This window comes from Brassica rapa, chromosome A02, assembly GCF_000309985.2.
Source record: "Brassica rapa cultivar Chiifu-401-42 chromosome A02, CAAS_Brap_v3.01, whole genome shotgun sequence".
Classification (NCBI taxonomy): domain Eukaryota; kingdom Viridiplantae; phylum Streptophyta; class Magnoliopsida; order Brassicales; family Brassicaceae; genus Brassica; species Brassica rapa.
Window position 1 is genome coordinate 4,461,052 of NC_024796.2, and position 17,648 is coordinate 4,478,699.

At 33.9% G+C, this 17,648-nt stretch overlaps 3 protein-coding genes and 1 non-coding gene across 5 annotated transcripts; 2 read left to right on the top strand and 2 right to left on the bottom strand.

The window, feature by feature from the left end:
• The first annotated feature begins 3,256 nt into the window (after positions 1-3,256).
• On the top strand, positions 3,257-5,384 carry LOC103851406 (SNF1-related protein kinase regulatory subunit beta-1). The gene is made up of 4 exons (XM_009128262.3): positions 3,257-3,511; positions 4,335-4,516; positions 4,600-4,762; positions 4,848-5,384. Exons 1-4 carry the CDS (start codon positions 3,332-3,334, stop codon positions 5,160-5,162), a joined length of 840 nt encoding a protein of 279 aa, XP_009126510.1. The 5' UTR covers positions 3,257-3,331; the 3' UTR covers positions 5,163-5,384.
• A 68-nt stretch (positions 5,385-5,452) lies between these two features.
• Positions 5,453-6,468, bottom strand: LOC103851405 (calmodulin). The gene is made up of 2 exons (XM_009128261.2): positions 6,298-6,468; positions 5,453-6,055 (listed from the first exon to the last, which is right to left on the bottom strand). Exons 1-2 carry the CDS (start codon positions 6,371-6,373, stop codon positions 5,682-5,684), a joined length of 450 nt encoding a protein of 149 aa, XP_009126509.1. The 5' UTR covers positions 6,374-6,468; the 3' UTR covers positions 5,453-5,681.
• Positions 6,469-6,701: 233 nt separating this feature from the next.
• Positions 6,702-10,924, top strand: LOC103851407 (CBL-interacting serine/threonine-protein kinase 26-like). 2 transcript variants are annotated; one of them, XM_009128263.3, is made up of 15 exons: positions 6,702-7,245; positions 7,393-7,590; positions 7,702-7,764; positions 7,889-7,960; positions 8,146-8,253; positions 8,372-8,452; positions 8,726-8,779; positions 8,857-8,982; positions 9,070-9,159; positions 9,430-9,552; positions 9,660-9,770; positions 9,919-10,032; positions 10,296-10,352; positions 10,448-10,522; positions 10,621-10,924. In XM_009128263.3, the coding sequence occupies exons 2-15, from the start codon at positions 7,417-7,419 to the stop codon at positions 10,696-10,698; spliced, it is 1,326 nt and encodes a 441-aa protein (XP_009126511.1). In that variant the 5' UTR covers positions 6,702-7,245; positions 7,393-7,416; the 3' UTR covers positions 10,699-10,924. The 2 variants fall into 2 exon arrangements, with proteins under 2 accessions (XP_009126511.1, XP_018512362.1); XM_018656846.2 differs by lacking the exons at positions 9,919-10,032; positions 10,296-10,352; positions 10,448-10,522; positions 10,621-10,924 and having other exon boundaries at positions 9,430-9,581.
• A 108-nt stretch (positions 10,925-11,032) lies between these two features.
• On the bottom strand, positions 11,033-11,104 carry TRNAV-GAC. The gene has a single exon. It is a non-coding gene; the product is annotated as a tRNA-Asp (tRNA).
• Positions 11,105-17,648: the final 6,544 nt, after the last annotated feature.

Sequence of the window (17,648 nt, forward strand, 5' to 3'; positions counted from 1 at the left end):
TTCTTTTTCGTGACGGTACATTTAATTGTACATTTAATGTCATATTTATTTTGTTTCTTGGACATGAAATTTCATTGTTCTTTAGTATGACAACAATTTTAAATTTATTAGTTGACTGGAAACGGAAACAAAAAACTTTAACCCCCAGCATTTTAGCTAGCATTCATGAAAAAAAAAAGCATTTTAGCTAGCATTCATGAAAAAAGCATTAAAATGACTCTAAACGACATAATCAAATTTTTTAAAAAAAACACCTCTATCAAATAAGTCTACTTAAAAATTTATATTATGAAAATAAAAACCAACAAACTTAAAATTTACAGGATAATATTATTCTAATATTAATGTAGTCTCACGTCCAAACATCTGGCATGTGATTAATATAGTATTCCAAACAGAAATATTTTGCACAAATGTAAGTTTATTTTTTCAATACATGATTTTTTTGCTCTATTTTTTTATGAAACAAAATAACTCTTTATTTCTTGTTTATTTATGATAATATGCTTTTAGTAACTGATGTGAAACTTTCATACTGTTTCGGAATAAATCAAATGCAGTTAATTTGGTTTTGAATATGCCTTGATTAGAAGATAAAGAAATTCCAAGGAAAATATTAGTAATATCTTTTTAAAAAATTAATATACAAAAGCGATAATTTATCTCTCCGGAAGACGTATCACACTGCATCAAAGTTCAGGTCAATGGGGAATTTATAGCTCGCTTAATAAGAGTTTGAACAGATTTCTAGTGATTGTCTATATGGATAAGCATGAGTGTGTGAAATCAAAAATTTCCAAGATACTGAAAGCTGAAAAGCACCAATGATGTCACATGTGTTTGTTTGAATTTGATGGTACTAGGAGATCACTTGAGGGGATTCTTGATGTTTTTGCAGAGTTTGACAGGATGAGTGGTTTAAAAATAAGTATGGAGAAATCTACACTCTTCATGGCCGGTATTCAAGTACAGCGCCAAGAGGAGATTTTAGATCAATTTCCATTTAAGGCAGGGAAACTCCCAGTGAGATATCTTGGGTTACCTCTGCTTACAAAAAACATGACGGTTTTGGATTTCCTTCCCTTAGTTGAGAAGATCAGGAAGCGAATTGGTTCTTGAACTAGTAGATATCTATCATATGCGGGACGGCTGCAACTAATAAAGTCAGTGATTACTAGCTTGGCCAACTTTTGGATGGCAGCTTTCAAGTTACCGAGTGGATATATAAAAGAGATTGAGAGGCTTTGCTCTGCTTATCTATGGTCGGGCTCTGATCTTAATGGGAGAAAGGCTAAGATTGCGTGGAAGGACGTATGCAGGGAGAAGGAAGAAGGGGGTTTGGGGTTAAAGCCACTGAAGGAAACAAATAAAGTGTGCTGTCTGAAGTTATTATGGCGGCTTCTCTCGACTCAATCACTTTGGGTAAACTGGATCAAGACTTATCTCATTAGGAAAGGCTCCATATGGATGGTAAAAGAGAATACTCAGGGAGGGTCTTGGATGTGGAAGAAGATTCTAAAATATAGAGAGACTGCTAAGAAGTTATATCGGGTGGAGCTGAATAATGGCAGAAGAGCTTCTTTTTGGTTTGAGTCTTGGTCTTCATTTGGATGTATTTGGGATCTGTTAAATGGAAGTGGTCAGTATGATTTGGGCATTCCATTAAAAGCAAATATGGAAGAGTGCAGGAGACATAGAAGAAGAAACCATCGGGTGATTTTATTGAATAGAATAGAGGATGAGATTGAGAAGTACAAAGGAAATTGGGGTTCAGGAGATGATGTTTCTCTATGGATGGATAGTAAAGGAAAGTTCAAACGAGTTTTTTCATCGAAGGAGACCTGGGAGATTATTAGAGAAAAGCATGCTTCTTGTAGTTGGAGTACGGTGGTGTGGTTCAAACACGCCACACCTAAATTTTCATTCATCTTATGGATGGCAATGCATGACAGACTCTCAACGGGGGACCGTATGAGCTTTTAGAATGGGAATGTGGATACATCTTGTGTTCTATGTCAGACTCCGGTGGAAACAAAAGAGCATTTGTTTTTCGAATGTCCATTTGCTAGTATTGTCTGGAGGCAGTTGATGGAGAAAGTATTGGAAAACGAATTTACAGTACGATGGGATGAACTGATTGTGGTTTGTACAAGGGCAGGGAGACCGAAAGTGCAGAGTTTCATAATTAGATATGCTTTTCAACTAACTGTCTACAGCATATGGAGGGAAAGGAATAAAAGGAGGCATGGAGAACCTGTTATTCCACATGATTTGTTGATGAAGATGATAGAGAAGAGTATGAGGAACAGGCTTTATACAATACAAAAACAAGGGGATTCGGATTTGGAGGGAGGGTTGAGATACTGGTTTAGTACAAGATAGAAGAAAATTAAGGAGAAGATGTTTTTTTTTGATTTTTTGCATTAGTCTCTCTATACTATTAAGAAACATTATGTAAAGGTCTTTTTTTTTAGTTTAAATTTAACATTTTAATTCAAAAAAAAAAAAAAAAAAAGTCTTACAACTTGAAAGTTGACTCGAGTTGGTAGGTATGTTGATAAAACTTTGGTAAGTTACTCTTTGCTCTTGTAATTTTTTGTTATTTAGGCGTGGTTTATTGTTTATGTAGAGTTATAACCTCGTTGATCATCAACAATGCTAATCCATTATAGGTATTGTAAAGAGAAATACTTAGAAAGTGCATGATTGTCAATGGCGAACAGTTGCAGCCATTTAGTACAGGTTTCATTAAGCCAAGTTCTATTTGAAGTTAAACCATGATTGTATCCACCAGAAACCAATCCTAACCTCTGCTTAATCTAAACTATTAATAACATAAAACCAGCCCATTTTTGCCAAAAAAACAAAATAAAACCAGCCCACTCTAAATATGTGCCACACTGCCACATATAGTTGAACGCACGTTTCAAACATCACAACTGTTAGTCTGTTCGTCAACAGTGAAAACAAAATGCATACTAACGACATTTATAATGCTCATTTAACTATATTCTACCAAAAGTTACTATTTATAAGTATCATTACTTTCAAAATTTACATGGATATAAACTCGTATTTATCACTATTATTATGGATTTCTGATGATTGATTGCGATAATAAAAGATAATAAAAAAATAAAAAAGAGGATGATCATTATCTACTTTCTAGACGCCAAGTCACTAGTTTATCCATTTGAATGTCACCAATGGCAATTCACGTAATTAAAGGTGATCACTGGGGTCCATTTACTTATCCCCCACTCCTCGTCCTCCCTCCACTTTTCTTCACGTCTGCTTCTCTCTCTCTTGCTTCTATGATTTGGGTTTGAAGATGGGAAATGCGAACGGCAAAGAAGACGAAGCCGTCTCTAACGTAGACGCAGATGCCAACGGCGGTGATCCTTCCTCCCGCACTCGTCATGGACCTGGTCGTCCTTCCTCAGACTCTATGAGCAGTTCTCCTCCCGGCAGCCCAGCTCGATCTCCTTCTCCTTTCTTATTCGCTCCTCAGGTTTCTCGTCCCTCTCTGCACTCCTCACGTGTTTATCAATGTATTTAATGTTAGATTTTGGATGATAAAACATCGTTGAACCTTTGGTTGAATGCGAACTAGATTTTCCACATTCTTATTCTCTCGTTGGATAGGAGAAAGGGGACTTCAACTCCTCTCATGATGGTTGAGTCTTTGTGTAATGTATCTCTGGTTCCATTGTGAAGAGGTCTAGGTTCCATTGAGACTTGGCATATTTTTTAGTGAAATCTTTTTTTTTTCTTTTGTCAAAATCTCTGGTAAATGAAAAGTTTAGTAAGTTTTTTTTTTTCCTTCTTTCTAGATGAGGGAGATGCTTAGTTTATCTTATTTGCTATGCCTTTTCTTTGGTCACGATGCAGAATCTTATTTGGAGAAGGTTCTTATTGTCTTGTCTTGTTTATGCAATGCCTAGTGTGGAAAAAGTTTTATGTTGACTTTGATTTCCTTGCTTCTCTCTGGTCATTACCAGATGCTGGTCTGTTCTGTAATGTTCCTTTTGAAGGGGGTAGGCAAGCTTGTTAATTTCTGAGCCGTTTTTGAATTTAAACACGCAGAGCTTGAATTTACTTGAACGAATTAGACATTGTGGTTAATTCTTCATTCTTCTCGTTGTTCTTTATGTGTGAGAATAAATAGATAACGGCAATGACGAGAGAAACCTTTTGAAAATTTAATCTTCTTACACTATTGGCTCAATTAAGCGTCACCTTTTTCATTGTTTAGGCATAACATTTGAATTTCGTGTAGCAAATTCTTCTCGCATTTGCTTTGAAAATTCTCACGGCTAAACTTTTATGATCAGGTTCCAGTGGCTCCATTGCAGAGGACAATAAACGCCCCTCCTTCGCCTAATAAAATCCAGTGGAACCAATCTCAAAGAGTTTCTGATCATCCCGAAGAGCAAGGAATCCCTATTATCATTACATGGAACCAGGGAGGTAATGATGTGGCGGTAGAAGGATCATGGGACAACTGGAGATCAAGGTATACGTTAATTTGTTTCTTCAGAGCTTTTGCTCTCAAGCCATATACATATACTAAACGTATAGATACTTTACATTCCTCAGGAAGAAGCTGGAGAAATCTGGAAAAGACCACTCGATTCTCTTTGTCCTTCCATCTGGCATATACCATTACAAGGTGATCGTCGATGGTGAAAGCAAACACATCCCGGAGTTACCCTTTGTATCAGACGAAATGGGCAATGTCTGTAACATTCTCGATGTTCATGTAAGTAACTTTTCCCCCATGCTCCTATTAGTCCATCAATCTGCAGTTTGTAATAAAATAGTAACTCCTCCAATCAATTATGCAGAACTTTGTGCCAGAAAACCCTGAAAGCATAGCTGAGTTTGAGGCGCCACCGTCACCTGATCATAGCTACGGACAAACTCTCCCAACAGCAGAGGATTACACAAAAGATCCACTCGCGGTGCCACCTCAGCTTCGTCTAACACTTGTGGACAGTAGTGAGGAAACAGGCAAAGCCGCAAAGCCTCAGCATGTGGTGCTTAACCATGTGTTCATAGAGCAAGGGTGGAGCCCTCAATCCATTGTAGCTTTGGGTTTGACCCACAGGTTCGAGTCTAAGTACATAACTGTTGTCCTCTACAAACCACTTCCACGTTAAACCTAAAACCCAAATCCAATGCCACATTGTGTTTTTTTTTTCCTTCATTTCTAAACTCTGTGAGAACTTGTCCTTTGTTCATAGTGATTAGTGAGTGAGTGCACAACTTTGCTATATGTATAAAGCTTCTCAATGTAACAAACAAAACCCTATTTTTTTACGTTTTTGTAACTGTAATTACACTTCATTGCTAATAACAAGCTTATTATATGCTTGCAACCAGACACTTAATTAGTGTTGTGCAAATTCATCTAGACATGTTCTGCTTTAGAGATGGAGCCAAACTCAAGGGCAAGAAAACGCATTCACTGAAGAGAAATAACAGAGACGAAAACAAACAATAATAAAAAAAACGAGAGAATATCAAATTGTCAAAGGATATGCAAACCATGAGTTCATACTTCACATAACACTAACCAAAAGCAAAGACAAAAGACAAATAACAGACGAAACATGTCGCAACCATTCACTGTCAAGACATCATCATAAATCGTTCTCTTTTTTATGAATAGGATGAGATCACTTAGCCATCATGACTTTAACGAACTCATCGTAGTTGATCTGACCATCGCCATCAACATCAGCCTCACGGATCATCTCATCAACTTCCTCATCGGTCAGCTTCTCCCCAAGGTTAGTCATCACATGTCGAAGCTCAGCCGCGGAGATGAAACCGTTCTGGTCCTTATCAAACACCCTGAAGGCTTCCTTGAGCTCTTCCTCCGAGTCAGTGTCCTTCATCTTCCTCGCCATCAGGTTCAGGAACTCAGGGAAGTCAATGGTCCCGTTCCCGTCAGCGTCAACTTCGTTGATCATGTCTTGCAGCTCGGCTTCTGTCGGGTTTTGCCCCAGAGACCTCATCACGGTTCCGAGCTCCTTGGTGGTGATGCAACCTGCAAAAACCACAAAGAAACAAACAATCTTTTTTAACTCTCCCTAAAAAAAATGTATCAATCAACGAACGTTGGAAACATCAAATCGGATCTCCTTTTCATCTCAAATCAACAAGTCAATCGCAAAATACAGATACATCGGTACGATCCAACAAGAGATCGTCACAGAACTTAAGATCTAGATTGAAACACGAGGAAGCAAAACAACAAACACCATCTAGATCTGAGAGAGGAAGATATACCATCGCCATCCTTGTCGAAGAGGCTGAAAGCTTCCTTGAACTCTGAGATCTGGTCATCGGTCAGCTGATCCGCCATTTTCCTCCTTCGAAGCTTTTTTTTTTTGGAAATCTGAGAACTTTTTTTTTTCTTCTTCTACTGATTTGCTTTTTCTTGGTTGTCCCTGGGAGAGCTTATAAAGTGAGGTAGCCCAATGTAACTTGTTGGGCCTTTGGATATTGTAATTGGGCCTTTCAAGATTCAATAGTATTCTTTTCTTTAGATGTTAAAGCATGTATATAAATATTAAACTGTTATAGTATAAAGCATAAGCTTTGTTCATGATCTTCTGCGAAGAAATCCAACCATTTTAGTCAAGATGTTATTTATTTTCTAAATTTATGTAGAAGTCATATAACATTGAATTAGTCTATATTTATACATGTAGACATTGGCAAAATAATAATTAAACACACAACTACCTTTGTTTACGAATAAATTATTCGGAATAATCATAACGCGAGAGTGACCAATTCTCGGTCAAACTAAAGAACTTCCTACAGATCTAATCAAAATATTCTCACATATTGAACTCTTTCTCATTATTATTCCTTTTTAACCAAAATCGATTATTATTCCCGCGTATAAAACATTTTAAAAAAGAAAAGAGAGAAAAAAAGAAAGGTATCTTTTCAAAATCTAAGTACTCAAATCTTTTGTCATTGCATTAATCAAGTCGTGATAATATGACCAAAAAAGGTAAAAACGTAAAACGCATTTCTTAAGAAGATCAAGGGTGGAAAAAGAATCAATTTTTCTCACATAAGGAAAGAAATTAAACGTATGGGTTTTGTCCCCTATAGGAGAATGAAATAAGATCGTCTCTTCTCGCATCTCTTCCTTTCATTCTCACCCTGCCATAATTTGCTCCTTCGGTTGCCCCCATAGGAATCGTCCTGCTAACTTTTGAGGTGTGTGTTCCTTGATCAATATTGTTATACGATCTGAATAGTGATTAGAGAGTTCGATCACTTGGATTACTCTTTTAATTTTGTGGTATGATCTTTTATATACATGAGCTACCTGGAGGGTGATCTTTAATTTTGTTGCTTTTGAAGATATCAAGAGGTGAACGCTAAGTGATGAATCGGCCAAAGGTCCAGCGACGTGTTGGTAAATATGAGGTTGGCAAAACCATTGGACAAGGCACTTTCGCTAAAGTGAGGTATGCTAAGAACGCGGAGACAGGAGAATCCGTTGCTCTTAAAATCCTTGATAAACAGAAGCTTCTCAAAAACAACAAGATGTCTGTACAGGTCAAACTCACTTTCCTCATGCCTCCGCCTCCCTTGTCACATTACATGGTTTCTAAAACATTTTTTTTTTAAATCTAAAAGTATAAAATGTGGCAACGTTTGCTTTTACAGATAAAGAGAGAAATCTCTACTATGAAGCTGATTAACCATCCAAATGTAGTGCGGCTCTATGAGGTCTCATTCTTTTCCCTTTTGGCTTTCTTAATTAATCCTAGCCATTAATTAATTAAGAGCCCTTTGCTAAGCGGATCAAAATCCGTGGAAAGCTAACTTGTAAAAATAATTGATACTGTTTCAGGTTTTGGCTAGCAAGACAAAGATATACATTGTCCTAGAATTTGCCATGGGTGGAGAGCTTGTTGATAAAATTGTGAGATTTCCTTACCTCATTCCCCAACAGCTTTAAAAACTTGTAATCTTTTGGTGTTTTAACCATGTACAAAATGCATCATGCTAATCTCGTGAATCTTGATAAATATTATTGTATTTTACCGCTGTAACAAAAAAAAGTTATATATTTCATGTTTAACTTTTGCGTCTCCTAAACTTATGCAGAGACATGATGGGCGCTTGAAAGAAGATGGAGCACGAAGATATTTTCAGCAGCTTATCAATGCAGTTGATTACTGCCACAGCAGGGGAGTGTACCACAGAGACTTAAAGGTACTCTCACATCCTTTTTTTTGGTAAATCTTGGGCCAATTTTTTAGGATGTGCTGTTTTCCCTTAGGTGCAGCTAATTAATGCCAAGAATTTGTCATATTTACTTGTCTTACTGCAGCCGGAAAACTTGCTTCTAGATGGTCAAGGAAATCTGAAAATCTCTGATTTTGGATTGAGTGCCTTGTCCAGACAAGCCGGGGTAATTATTATGCTGATTTTCCTTGTTCTATTCTAATGCATGTGCCTGATGTTCGGTAATGATGTATTTGATTGGTTTTATTTACAAATATCTAATAAGATTTGGGATAATATAGTGGCACTTTTCTCTCTAGATTCTTGTCAAAGGTAGTAGATACTATAGCCAAAAAATCTTTTTTGTCATGTGTAGTGTCAAGCCGTGCATGTTTTTCTGTTTATGCATTATTCTGATCATTTGATTTATCAACTATGAAAACTTATTTGGATTTGGCAGGGCGATGGGCTTCTCCACACTACATGTGGAACTCCAAACTATGCTGCTCCTGAGGTATGCTTAGCCACGTGGCTTCTCATCCAGTTTTTGCACCATGTTTTTAGTAACGTTCTTGTTGCTTTTGTCCCAAGGTTCTTGGTGATCAAGGCTATGATGGGGCAACCGCAGACTTGTGGTCCTGTGGAGTGATACTCTTTGAACTACTTTCTGGGCATTTGCCTTTCGAGGATTCTAATCTCCTGACGCTGTATAACAAGGTAAGCACTTTTGTTACATTTTTTTTCCAATGCTTCACCCGTATACCATTATCTGTGATTATTCGTTGTAATTTCATCAACTTTCAGATAACAGCTGCTGAATATAATTGTCCTTATTGGCTCTCTCCTGGTGCCAAGAACTTGATTGTCCGAATCTTGGACCCAAACCCGACGACTGTAAGATAACATATCCTCTCATCTTGTTTTTTTCTTGTTAGTTATATGTATGGTTTGATTTAGTATCTTAGTTATGATATAATTAATGGCTTATTATTGCGTTTTCATATTTGTTAGGCTTTTGAATATCAGTAGGGTAATAATAGGATAGTTTATGAGTGGCAAGAATTAGGGAATATTTTATATCCATGTATACCTTGATAATACAAAACCTCCGAAGATTGGCATTTGTCAACAGTGGAACTTATTGACTGTGCGTAAACATGACAGCGTATCAAAGTTCCAGAGATTCTGGAAGATGCGTGGTTCAAGAAAGATTACAAACCAGCCGTTTTCGAGGAGAGAGAAGAAGCAAAGTTGGATGATGTGGAAGATGTATTTAAAGATTCAGAAGTTAGTCATATTTATTTAATCTGAGACCTGTATGATGATTAAGCTTTTTCTTCTCCTTTTTAGTTACTTGAATAAGTTTCCATAACAATCTGTGGTTTATGAAATAGGAGCATCATGTCACAGAAAAGAAAGAGGAGCAGCCAACTTCTATAAACGCCTTTGAGTTGATATCAATGTCGAGGGCTCTGGATCTCGGAAACTTTTTTGAAGGAGAAGAGGTGCGTCTTTAAGACTAACACGCTTACGTGCTTGAATTCTCTAGAAAAAACTCTTTTTGTGTGTGTGTCGTATAAGCAGACCGTTTCAGGGTTTGGTCTTTCCACGTTATATATGTACTAATCAAGTATATACCGTTTAACTTAACAGGGATTCAAGCGAGAAACAAGATTTGCAGCCATAGGCGGTGCTAATGAATTAGTCCAAAAGATTGAAGCAGCTTCTAAGCCTCTTGGTTTCGATATTCAAAAGAATAACTATAAGGTAAAGTAGTCCTGTGAAACCCTAATTACAGCTATTGACAGGGTCTCTCTCTTTGTTTTTAAAGCGCTTCCTGTTAAAGTAACGAATTAAAACACAAGAACATACCACTTATAAAAAATTTACTAATTAGAGTAGAAAGAACTAGTTAGCCTATATTCTAATTTCTAACCCGTGTTGGTCACTTCCTTTCCTTCCATGGATATTGAATTATTCAAAGCTTTTTGTCACTTTCGCTGAACCTCTACCTTTGTTTGGGTACACAGATGAGACTTGAAAACGTGAATGCTGGAAGGAAGGGAAACCTAGAAGTGGCGACTGAGGTACAACATGCACACTCTTGACTCTGACTATATATTAAATCTGAATTGACCTTGGAATCAAAGAAGTGACCTCATCTAGTATAATGTTTTTGTAGATATTTCAAGTATCACCATCTCTTCATATGGTGGAAGTCCGGAAAACTAAAGGGGATACATTAGAGTTCCATAAGGTAATAATCATAATATTCAGTTTTTCTACTATGTGAAAAATGTCATCTCGAGGATGGTTACTTATGTATGTGCACCTACTACTCTTCCTTTTTTGCAGTTCTACAAGAAGCTCTCGACCACACTTAAGGATGTGGTTTGGAAATCCGGTGATACCTCTGATAATAACAACAAATGAGAGAAAGACTGAGACTGATTCATGTCTCTGATTGATCATTCTGAATTTTCTGATTTATCTTTTTTATTATTGGACTCGATTCTTTTGAACATATTAGAGAAAAAACAAATCATGAGATTGACTCTGTATATATCGAACTATGTGCAGTAACAACAAGGTGTTTATAACATTCTCTTGTATTTAATCCCAAAAATATATATTAATTTTGTCCAAGTAGTTGCTTTTACAACTGTGTTTTACAGTATTAATTCAGGCAGTAACTGGCTTATATTGGATGATTATCAAACAAAGATGTGAAAAATGGAATTATTTTTGTTGTAAACATAAAAAATAACGCCGTTGCCGGGGATCGAACCCGGGTCACCCGCGTGACAGGCGGGAATACTTACCACTATACTACAACGACTTTGTTGATAAGTCTAACAACTTAATCTATTTATCTCGTATTGTATTAAATGGACACTATCCATATTGAAGACTTTCTATGGCTGGCTGACACAGTTTCGTATATATCAAGTAAACTTTGAAGGATCAAAACTCGAAATCTTCTCTCCTGTGCTACTTTATAACCATTTAACGCCATGGCATCCTTATCGACATAACTCAACCGTCGTTGGTGCACATTCCCGGCGAACCCGTCCACCACCACGTGCTCTTTCCCCCGGAAGCCAACTATCACGAAGCGAATGATCTGTTCGCCAGCGAGGAACTCCAGTGAGACGTCTAACGAGCTCTCCGTTGATGATTGATGAAGCACCTCCGACGGGTTTTATATGCAGCGGTTACAGATGTGTATCACTAAGGGCGGCTTGGGCGTCCAAGAAACAGTTCTCTTGATCAAGTGAGTTTTGCTTTGAATCAATTAGTAGAAAATAACCAAGTATCAGTTAGCTCCACTGGAAAAGCATCCTACTAAAACCTAAAAAGTCACACCACGTGAAACAAAATTAATGTTACATGTTGTGGTTTCAGTACTGACTTTGGCCCAAAACCTCTCATTATTCAAAAAGGTAGCAAAAAGTTCACAATGAAACTGTTTCTTATTATTAGGTTAGAATTGGTAATCAAGATTGAGTTAAGGAGCTGATGGGACAGGGGCTAGAGTAAGAAGAACTTAAGAACAAGATGGAGCTTGTCAAAGTCACTATATCGAACTTACTTCTTGACTTTTATTTTATATGGTAAGATTCATGGTCATATAAAGAAATTTAGGATGTGTTTTAGGATTCATATACGATATTGTCGCCTGTGGAAGAGAGAATAATGCACGATTGGAGTCTAGCTAGAAGCGAAAAAGCAGAGGGCAACATTTGGCCATTCGAGGTTGACATCATGGAACCGTATGTCCAGGGAAGAACCGCCTCCTCATCAGGTATGTACCGGTCTGAATGTCGTTGACAACACTTTTTGGTTCCGGTTCTAGTTTCAGTTTTTGTTTTTATATATCGAACCAGGATCTAAATGATTTTCAGTTTTAATATAAACCAATTAATAGTTATCATATACTTTTAGTAGACTTTGGGATTATATTAAATGAAAAATGTAAGTTTTGTAGTGAGTTTCAGGCTATTCGATTTGAGTTGGTTTAGTTTATGACCTCACCTTCTAATGAAGTAAAATGGGGTTTGGCCTGGGAGAAATGGACATGAACCAGAAGATGTCGGGCCAATGAGAATCCTGGGATACTTCATTGGAGCATGGCTAAAGGGATAAACACGAAGAGTTTCCTATTCCTAATATGATTTAGCCTTATCTCTATTGTACCTTTAGCTAACTTAAGGATCTCATATGTTGTATATATATACTCGTCAATAAACACACACTTTCACAATATATTTCATGGTATTAGAGCTATAAAATTTTGGACTTAATATTTTTCTAAACAAACACATATTTTCGCTTCTATACTACAACAACGATGGGTGATGATAATTCATCATCCACGGATACTATTACTACAAATACTACGGCACCACTAGCTATCACCGCTCCATCGCTGTATTACTGCATTCAATTGTTACCCACGTTCGTTTCCATGTACTGTCCTTTTGCATCTTCTTCATCGCCTCAAACTAAATATTTTTTGAAATGTATATTTTGTAGCCGTTTTTTTACCTACATAGTTATCTGATGATGTTCAATCTGCGCAATTGTAATAACGAATGTGCGTGTCATTGTGTTTTCCGCAAAGTAGTTAAATTAATACCTACAAGTTACAATAATATTTTTATCCATTGCATTTCCAGACATATGGGTTCGGACTTGTTACTAGTGGGGGTCATTGGTTGCGGCTGCAAATGTTGTAGACAACCAAAATTTGGTTTAGAGCTATATATATCAATTAATCGAACTTTCCTCTTTTTAAAAATATCTCACAACAAAAAAAAATCTACAAAATTAAAATATGGTTATAAAAAGTTTAATTTCCACAACAATTAAATAGTGTTTTACAAAGGTAAAGTAAAATAATCTACATCAAATAAATCTATAGCTTAAATTTTACAGAAAAAAAAACATAAAGTTACAGTTAATTCCAATCACCCCACTATTAGCCATTACACTCTTTTTGCAACATAAACTCATCAGTAATGTGTTTTCAATATTGTTTATCTTTTGTAATATTATTTCAAAATTTCCTTTAAAATACAATTTTTTGATTAAAAAGATGCCAAACAAAAATTACAGATGGGCGTGCTGGCCACTTACTGTTTTTTAATCCAAAGCATTTGTTGTTTATAATAGGGAAATTGAATGAAAAATAGACAATTCATGGATATTAAGCAAATAAAGGATTGACGAAAGCAGATATAAAATCTTATAACGGGAGGGAGAGATAAGGTCTGGTTCTAGAACCCAACGTCGTCGGGTGTCCTCAATCAAAACTCAATCTATACATAAATCAACAATAAAGAAAATGTAAAATTTCTTGACTTACGCTAGTTAATCAATTTATGTACAAATAAATAATAGTGCAGTTTAGACCATGATTAAAGAGAGTTTTTAAGGTGAAGTTTTCAACAGAATATAAAAAATTGTCTCTTAATTTTTAATTAAAAATGGTAAGAACCGACTCTTGGCTTTAAATAAAATATTTAAAAACCGTTAATTTAAGAACCGGTTCTTACTTTTTTTAGTTAAAAGTTAACAAACAATTTCTTATATTCTATTAAAAACTTCATATTAAGAATTTCTCATTAATCATGCTTTTAGTTCAGGAACTTAGATAATATTAATCAGCCTACACGACCGGTTGACTTAAGAATAAACTAGTGATCAAGCTTTTCAGTTTTTTTTTTTTTTTGTAATAGAAAATTAAAGGCAACGGCTTTAGTGGCATCGCAAACATTAACCTCACTTTTATAACAAGTTAATTATTTCTCTTTGTAGAGAAAAAAAAAACTACAAACGACTAGAGAGGGAAAAAAGATTAGAAACAATTGGTGGTTCCCGATTTTACTATTTAAACCAACAAAAATGTCTCTTTCACCCGGTATTATTTATTTAGATTATCCAAAATTCTACAGAACCAAACCAAGTATCCATACAAAAAAATCGAGATTATATTATTTTTAACAGATTTATGTCTCTCTAATTTTTTCCCGACAAGTAAACACACTACTACATCAATAGATTATGGGTTTTGATAGGTAAATGTTGTCGCTTTTGTTTTTTGCTTTAGAATATACTAGTATTACCTCCCGTGCACACGGATACATTCCTATCTTCTAAATTATTTGATCATAAAATATAATTATTATTAAAATAAATTATTGTTTTAGTCACCTATTTTCTAAATATGGACAACACACTGATACATAAATTTAGAAATTCATGCATTTTATGATTTTGTTTTGAAAAAGGAATACCTCGCACATGTTGGAAATCTTGTTTTTCTTAAAAGTTTAAGATATGATGACAAAAAAAAAGTTTTAAGTTTAAGATATATACCAAGTTACCAACGCACAAAATATGGTATAACTATTATATTTAATATATTTGCTTTTTTTTGTCAACTAATATATTTGCTTTTAATTTTTTAAATAATACTTATTTAAATATAATTAAGTCCCTTCATGTATAACATAATAAACATAAAATAATAGAACTGTTGACCAAAATGAAACAATAAAATTATGATAATTTGTAAACTACAATTTAATTTAAAAATAAATATCAACATAAATATAAAAGGAAAATAGCTATATTACCATGAAAAAAAATTGAGTTATATTTTACATAAGCTTGAACTTTATCTCTTTGAATATAAGAAATGGCAACAAAGCTACATTTCATTTTTTTAAACAGATTTTAGTTACCATTATTTTAAATGTAAATGTGTTTACCTTTTTCCACAAAAAAAGTTCTTTCATGTTGAGAATAACTTCAAACTTCTGATGGTAATTTTGTGAAGAGAAGACTTGTTTTCCATTCCTCTGTGAAAATTAATCTGCAAAATATAGAAAAGTGCTAAGAGTAATAGTAGAATAACTCGGTACCACAATCCACAATCAAAACAAAGTAAAACTAAAAATGAAACATTGAGAGAAGAAGAAGACAAAGAGAAAATATTTGAAAAAAAAATATAGTTGATTGAATGTTATATAGGAGATGGAGCAGTTGATAATGGGAGTTACTGATCTTTATAATCGAACGTGTTCATGTGTACTTTTGATAGTCCGAGGAAATATAGGAACTTGTTTTTTCTTTTACAGTTTGAAAAATCAATAGAACGTGTTTTAATCGGGTTTTTCTTAATCTTTAATTTTTTAAAATTTTGTAAAATAATTACATTTGTCAAAATCTGATTGCTCAAGTGACTTGTGATTTAGTATATAAAGGATGCTATAAATTTTTCTGCGTAGCCGTAGCTTTTATTGTTATAAATTTATAGGTTGGCTAGTGTTGTGGCTTTAAGTTTTATGTTTTATAAATTATGTTGTGAGTATTTTGTGTGTGGTTTTAATTTTTTTTTGCTGTAGATATTTTCAAAGATATTGAAAGCGCTAAATAATTTTTGCTCTAAATTTATTTTTCAAAGTTCAAGCATGATTGCTTTACAAAATAGCTTTAGAAATAAAAATGGTTTGTCTACGGCATGTAGATCTCTTTCCAATCATTCCCTTAAAGTTCTAGAAAAATTGATTTCCAAAACCAGTTTATTTTCTATTTTAAACTTTAAATTATTTTCCTAAAGTATGATTAGTAAATTAAAGGAGTCGTAGAAAAAAATATGAGCGGTAGAAAACACTCAGAGTATTTACCTATCACCCCATAGCCCATAGGGATCAATATCCCTTTTTTTATCTAACCTTTCATAACAGAATATGATAGTGGAATTTGTAACCAGATTACTTTTGTTGTTGTTGTGAAGAACATACATTTAACAAGAAGAAAAATGTACGTTTGACCTAATCGGCTAAAGTTGAGAATACAATAATATATCTATCAAGATGAAAGACAAACAGTCCATTTGCATTATTAAATCTGCTTAAGCAATTATAAATCATATAATCGAACATGCATTTGCCAAAAAAAAAAAAGATTAATAAGTCAAACTTGTTAGAGTCCACGATGACTACAAAATTCTGCGTGCCCATTAGTAAGGTGATGATGGTACTGATTTATATTTTTTTTTTGAACTTTTGGTATGAATTTTAAGGCAGGTTTTATTCTATTTCGTTCACTTTGTGATTTTTAACGTTTTTCTCTACTCATTTTAATATAGAAATTCACAACTTAACTATAGGTTTGAAGGCATCTCTGCCGGATGCCACATTCAACCCGGTAAAGTAAAATGGAAAAACTGCATCACAAGTAGTGACATCTTTCTGTAGGTTAGTGATCTTGTATACTTGTAGTAGCAAGAAATTCATGTTCAGATTTCATTTTAACATTTTATTCTTGTTAAAGTATTATTTTAAATTAATGTAATGGTTGCATAAATATGTGTCCGTAGATGTTTGTCCAATTTATAATATATAGCATTTTGATAGATTGACGGTTTTTAATTGTCTATAATTTGTAGATTTCTCATATTGCGGTTAGATATAAAACCAATCAAATGATATGTTATATAACATAGTTGTCAACTAATTTTTTTAATTATAGTAATCATTTTTGATATATTTATTTATAACTAAAACACCAATTTTTTTATTTATGTATGTTAATAAATATATCTTTCCAAAATAAAATATATTTATGTTTTAATAAGATAGATAGACAGACATATAGTTTTTAACTTGTAATTTTAGTAAGTTTGGTTAGAGATTAATCTAATAATATAAATAATTTATTGGTTACTTAATTAACCCCTTAATTAAATTCTGTAAGTTTGGATAAAGAATAGTCTATCAAAACAATTAGTTAATATTTATCAATTCAGTGGTACTAATTGGTAAATATTATGATAAAATAAGGATTATTTTTGAAGTATTTACAAATATAGATGTCATCCTTTCCAATATTTAAAACTGTTAATATAAACATATGTTATTAGGCTATCAGAGGACGTTATATGCAGAATTAATGCGAAATCATCTTTATGTACATATAAGTATACAAGGTTAAGATCCGCGCCTTGCGCAGAATGAACATTATACATATAAACTATTTTATATTTTATATATTATATGCTTTTAACATATTATGAAATAATAAATATATATTGAATAATTAAAAAATCAGTAACTATTACTTGTATAATTAAATTGGTGCAAACATATAAATAAATTTTATTAATCCAAAAAATATTTTTTCCTATTTGATATGGTATATAATTAAATTTAAATAATAGCAACATATATATAGTATTTAATATTAATATTTACTAAATGATGTTTTTTGCTCATTTTTTTATCATTTGTATTTGTTATAGTAAAAAAAATTTAAATTACTAATAACAAAATTTTAACTGTGAGATTAATATATAAATATATATATATATATAT

What these genes read in the sequence shown, in the direction of transcription:
- LOC103851406 (XM_009128262.3), top strand. Translation starts at nt 3,332, where the DNA reads ATGGGAAATGCGAACGGCAAAGAAGACGAAGCCGTCTCTAACGTAGAC. An exon ending in CTTTCTTATTCGCTCCTCAG is followed by an intron (nt 3,512 to 4,334) that starts GTTTCTCGTCCC and finishes TTTTATGATCAG; the next exon opens with GTTCCAGTGGCTCCATTGCA. An exon ending in TGGGACAACTGGAGATCAAG is followed by an intron (nt 4,517 to 4,599) that starts GTATACGTTAAT and finishes TACATTCCTCAG; the next exon opens with GAAGAAGCTGGAGAAATCTG.
- LOC103851405 (XM_009128261.2), bottom strand. Translation starts at nt 6,373, where the DNA reads ATGGCGGATCAGCTGACCGATGACCAGATCTCAGAGTTCAAGGAAGCT. An exon ending in CTTCGACAAGGATGGCGATG is followed by an intron (nt 6,056 to 6,297) that starts GTATATCTTCCT and finishes TGGTTTTTGCAG; the next exon opens with GTTGCATCACCACCAAGGAG.
- LOC103851407 (XM_009128263.3), top strand. Translation starts at nt 7,417, where the DNA reads ATGAATCGGCCAAAGGTCCAGCGACGTGTTGGTAAATATGAGGTTGGC. An exon ending in ACAACAAGATGTCTGTACAG is followed by an intron (nt 7,591 to 7,701) that starts GTCAAACTCACT and finishes TTGCTTTTACAG; the next exon opens with ATAAAGAGAGAAATCTCTAC. An exon ending in ACTTTTTTGAAGGAGAAGAG is followed by an intron (nt 9,771 to 9,918) that starts GTGCGTCTTTAA and finishes TTAACTTAACAG; the next exon opens with GGATTCAAGCGAGAAACAAG.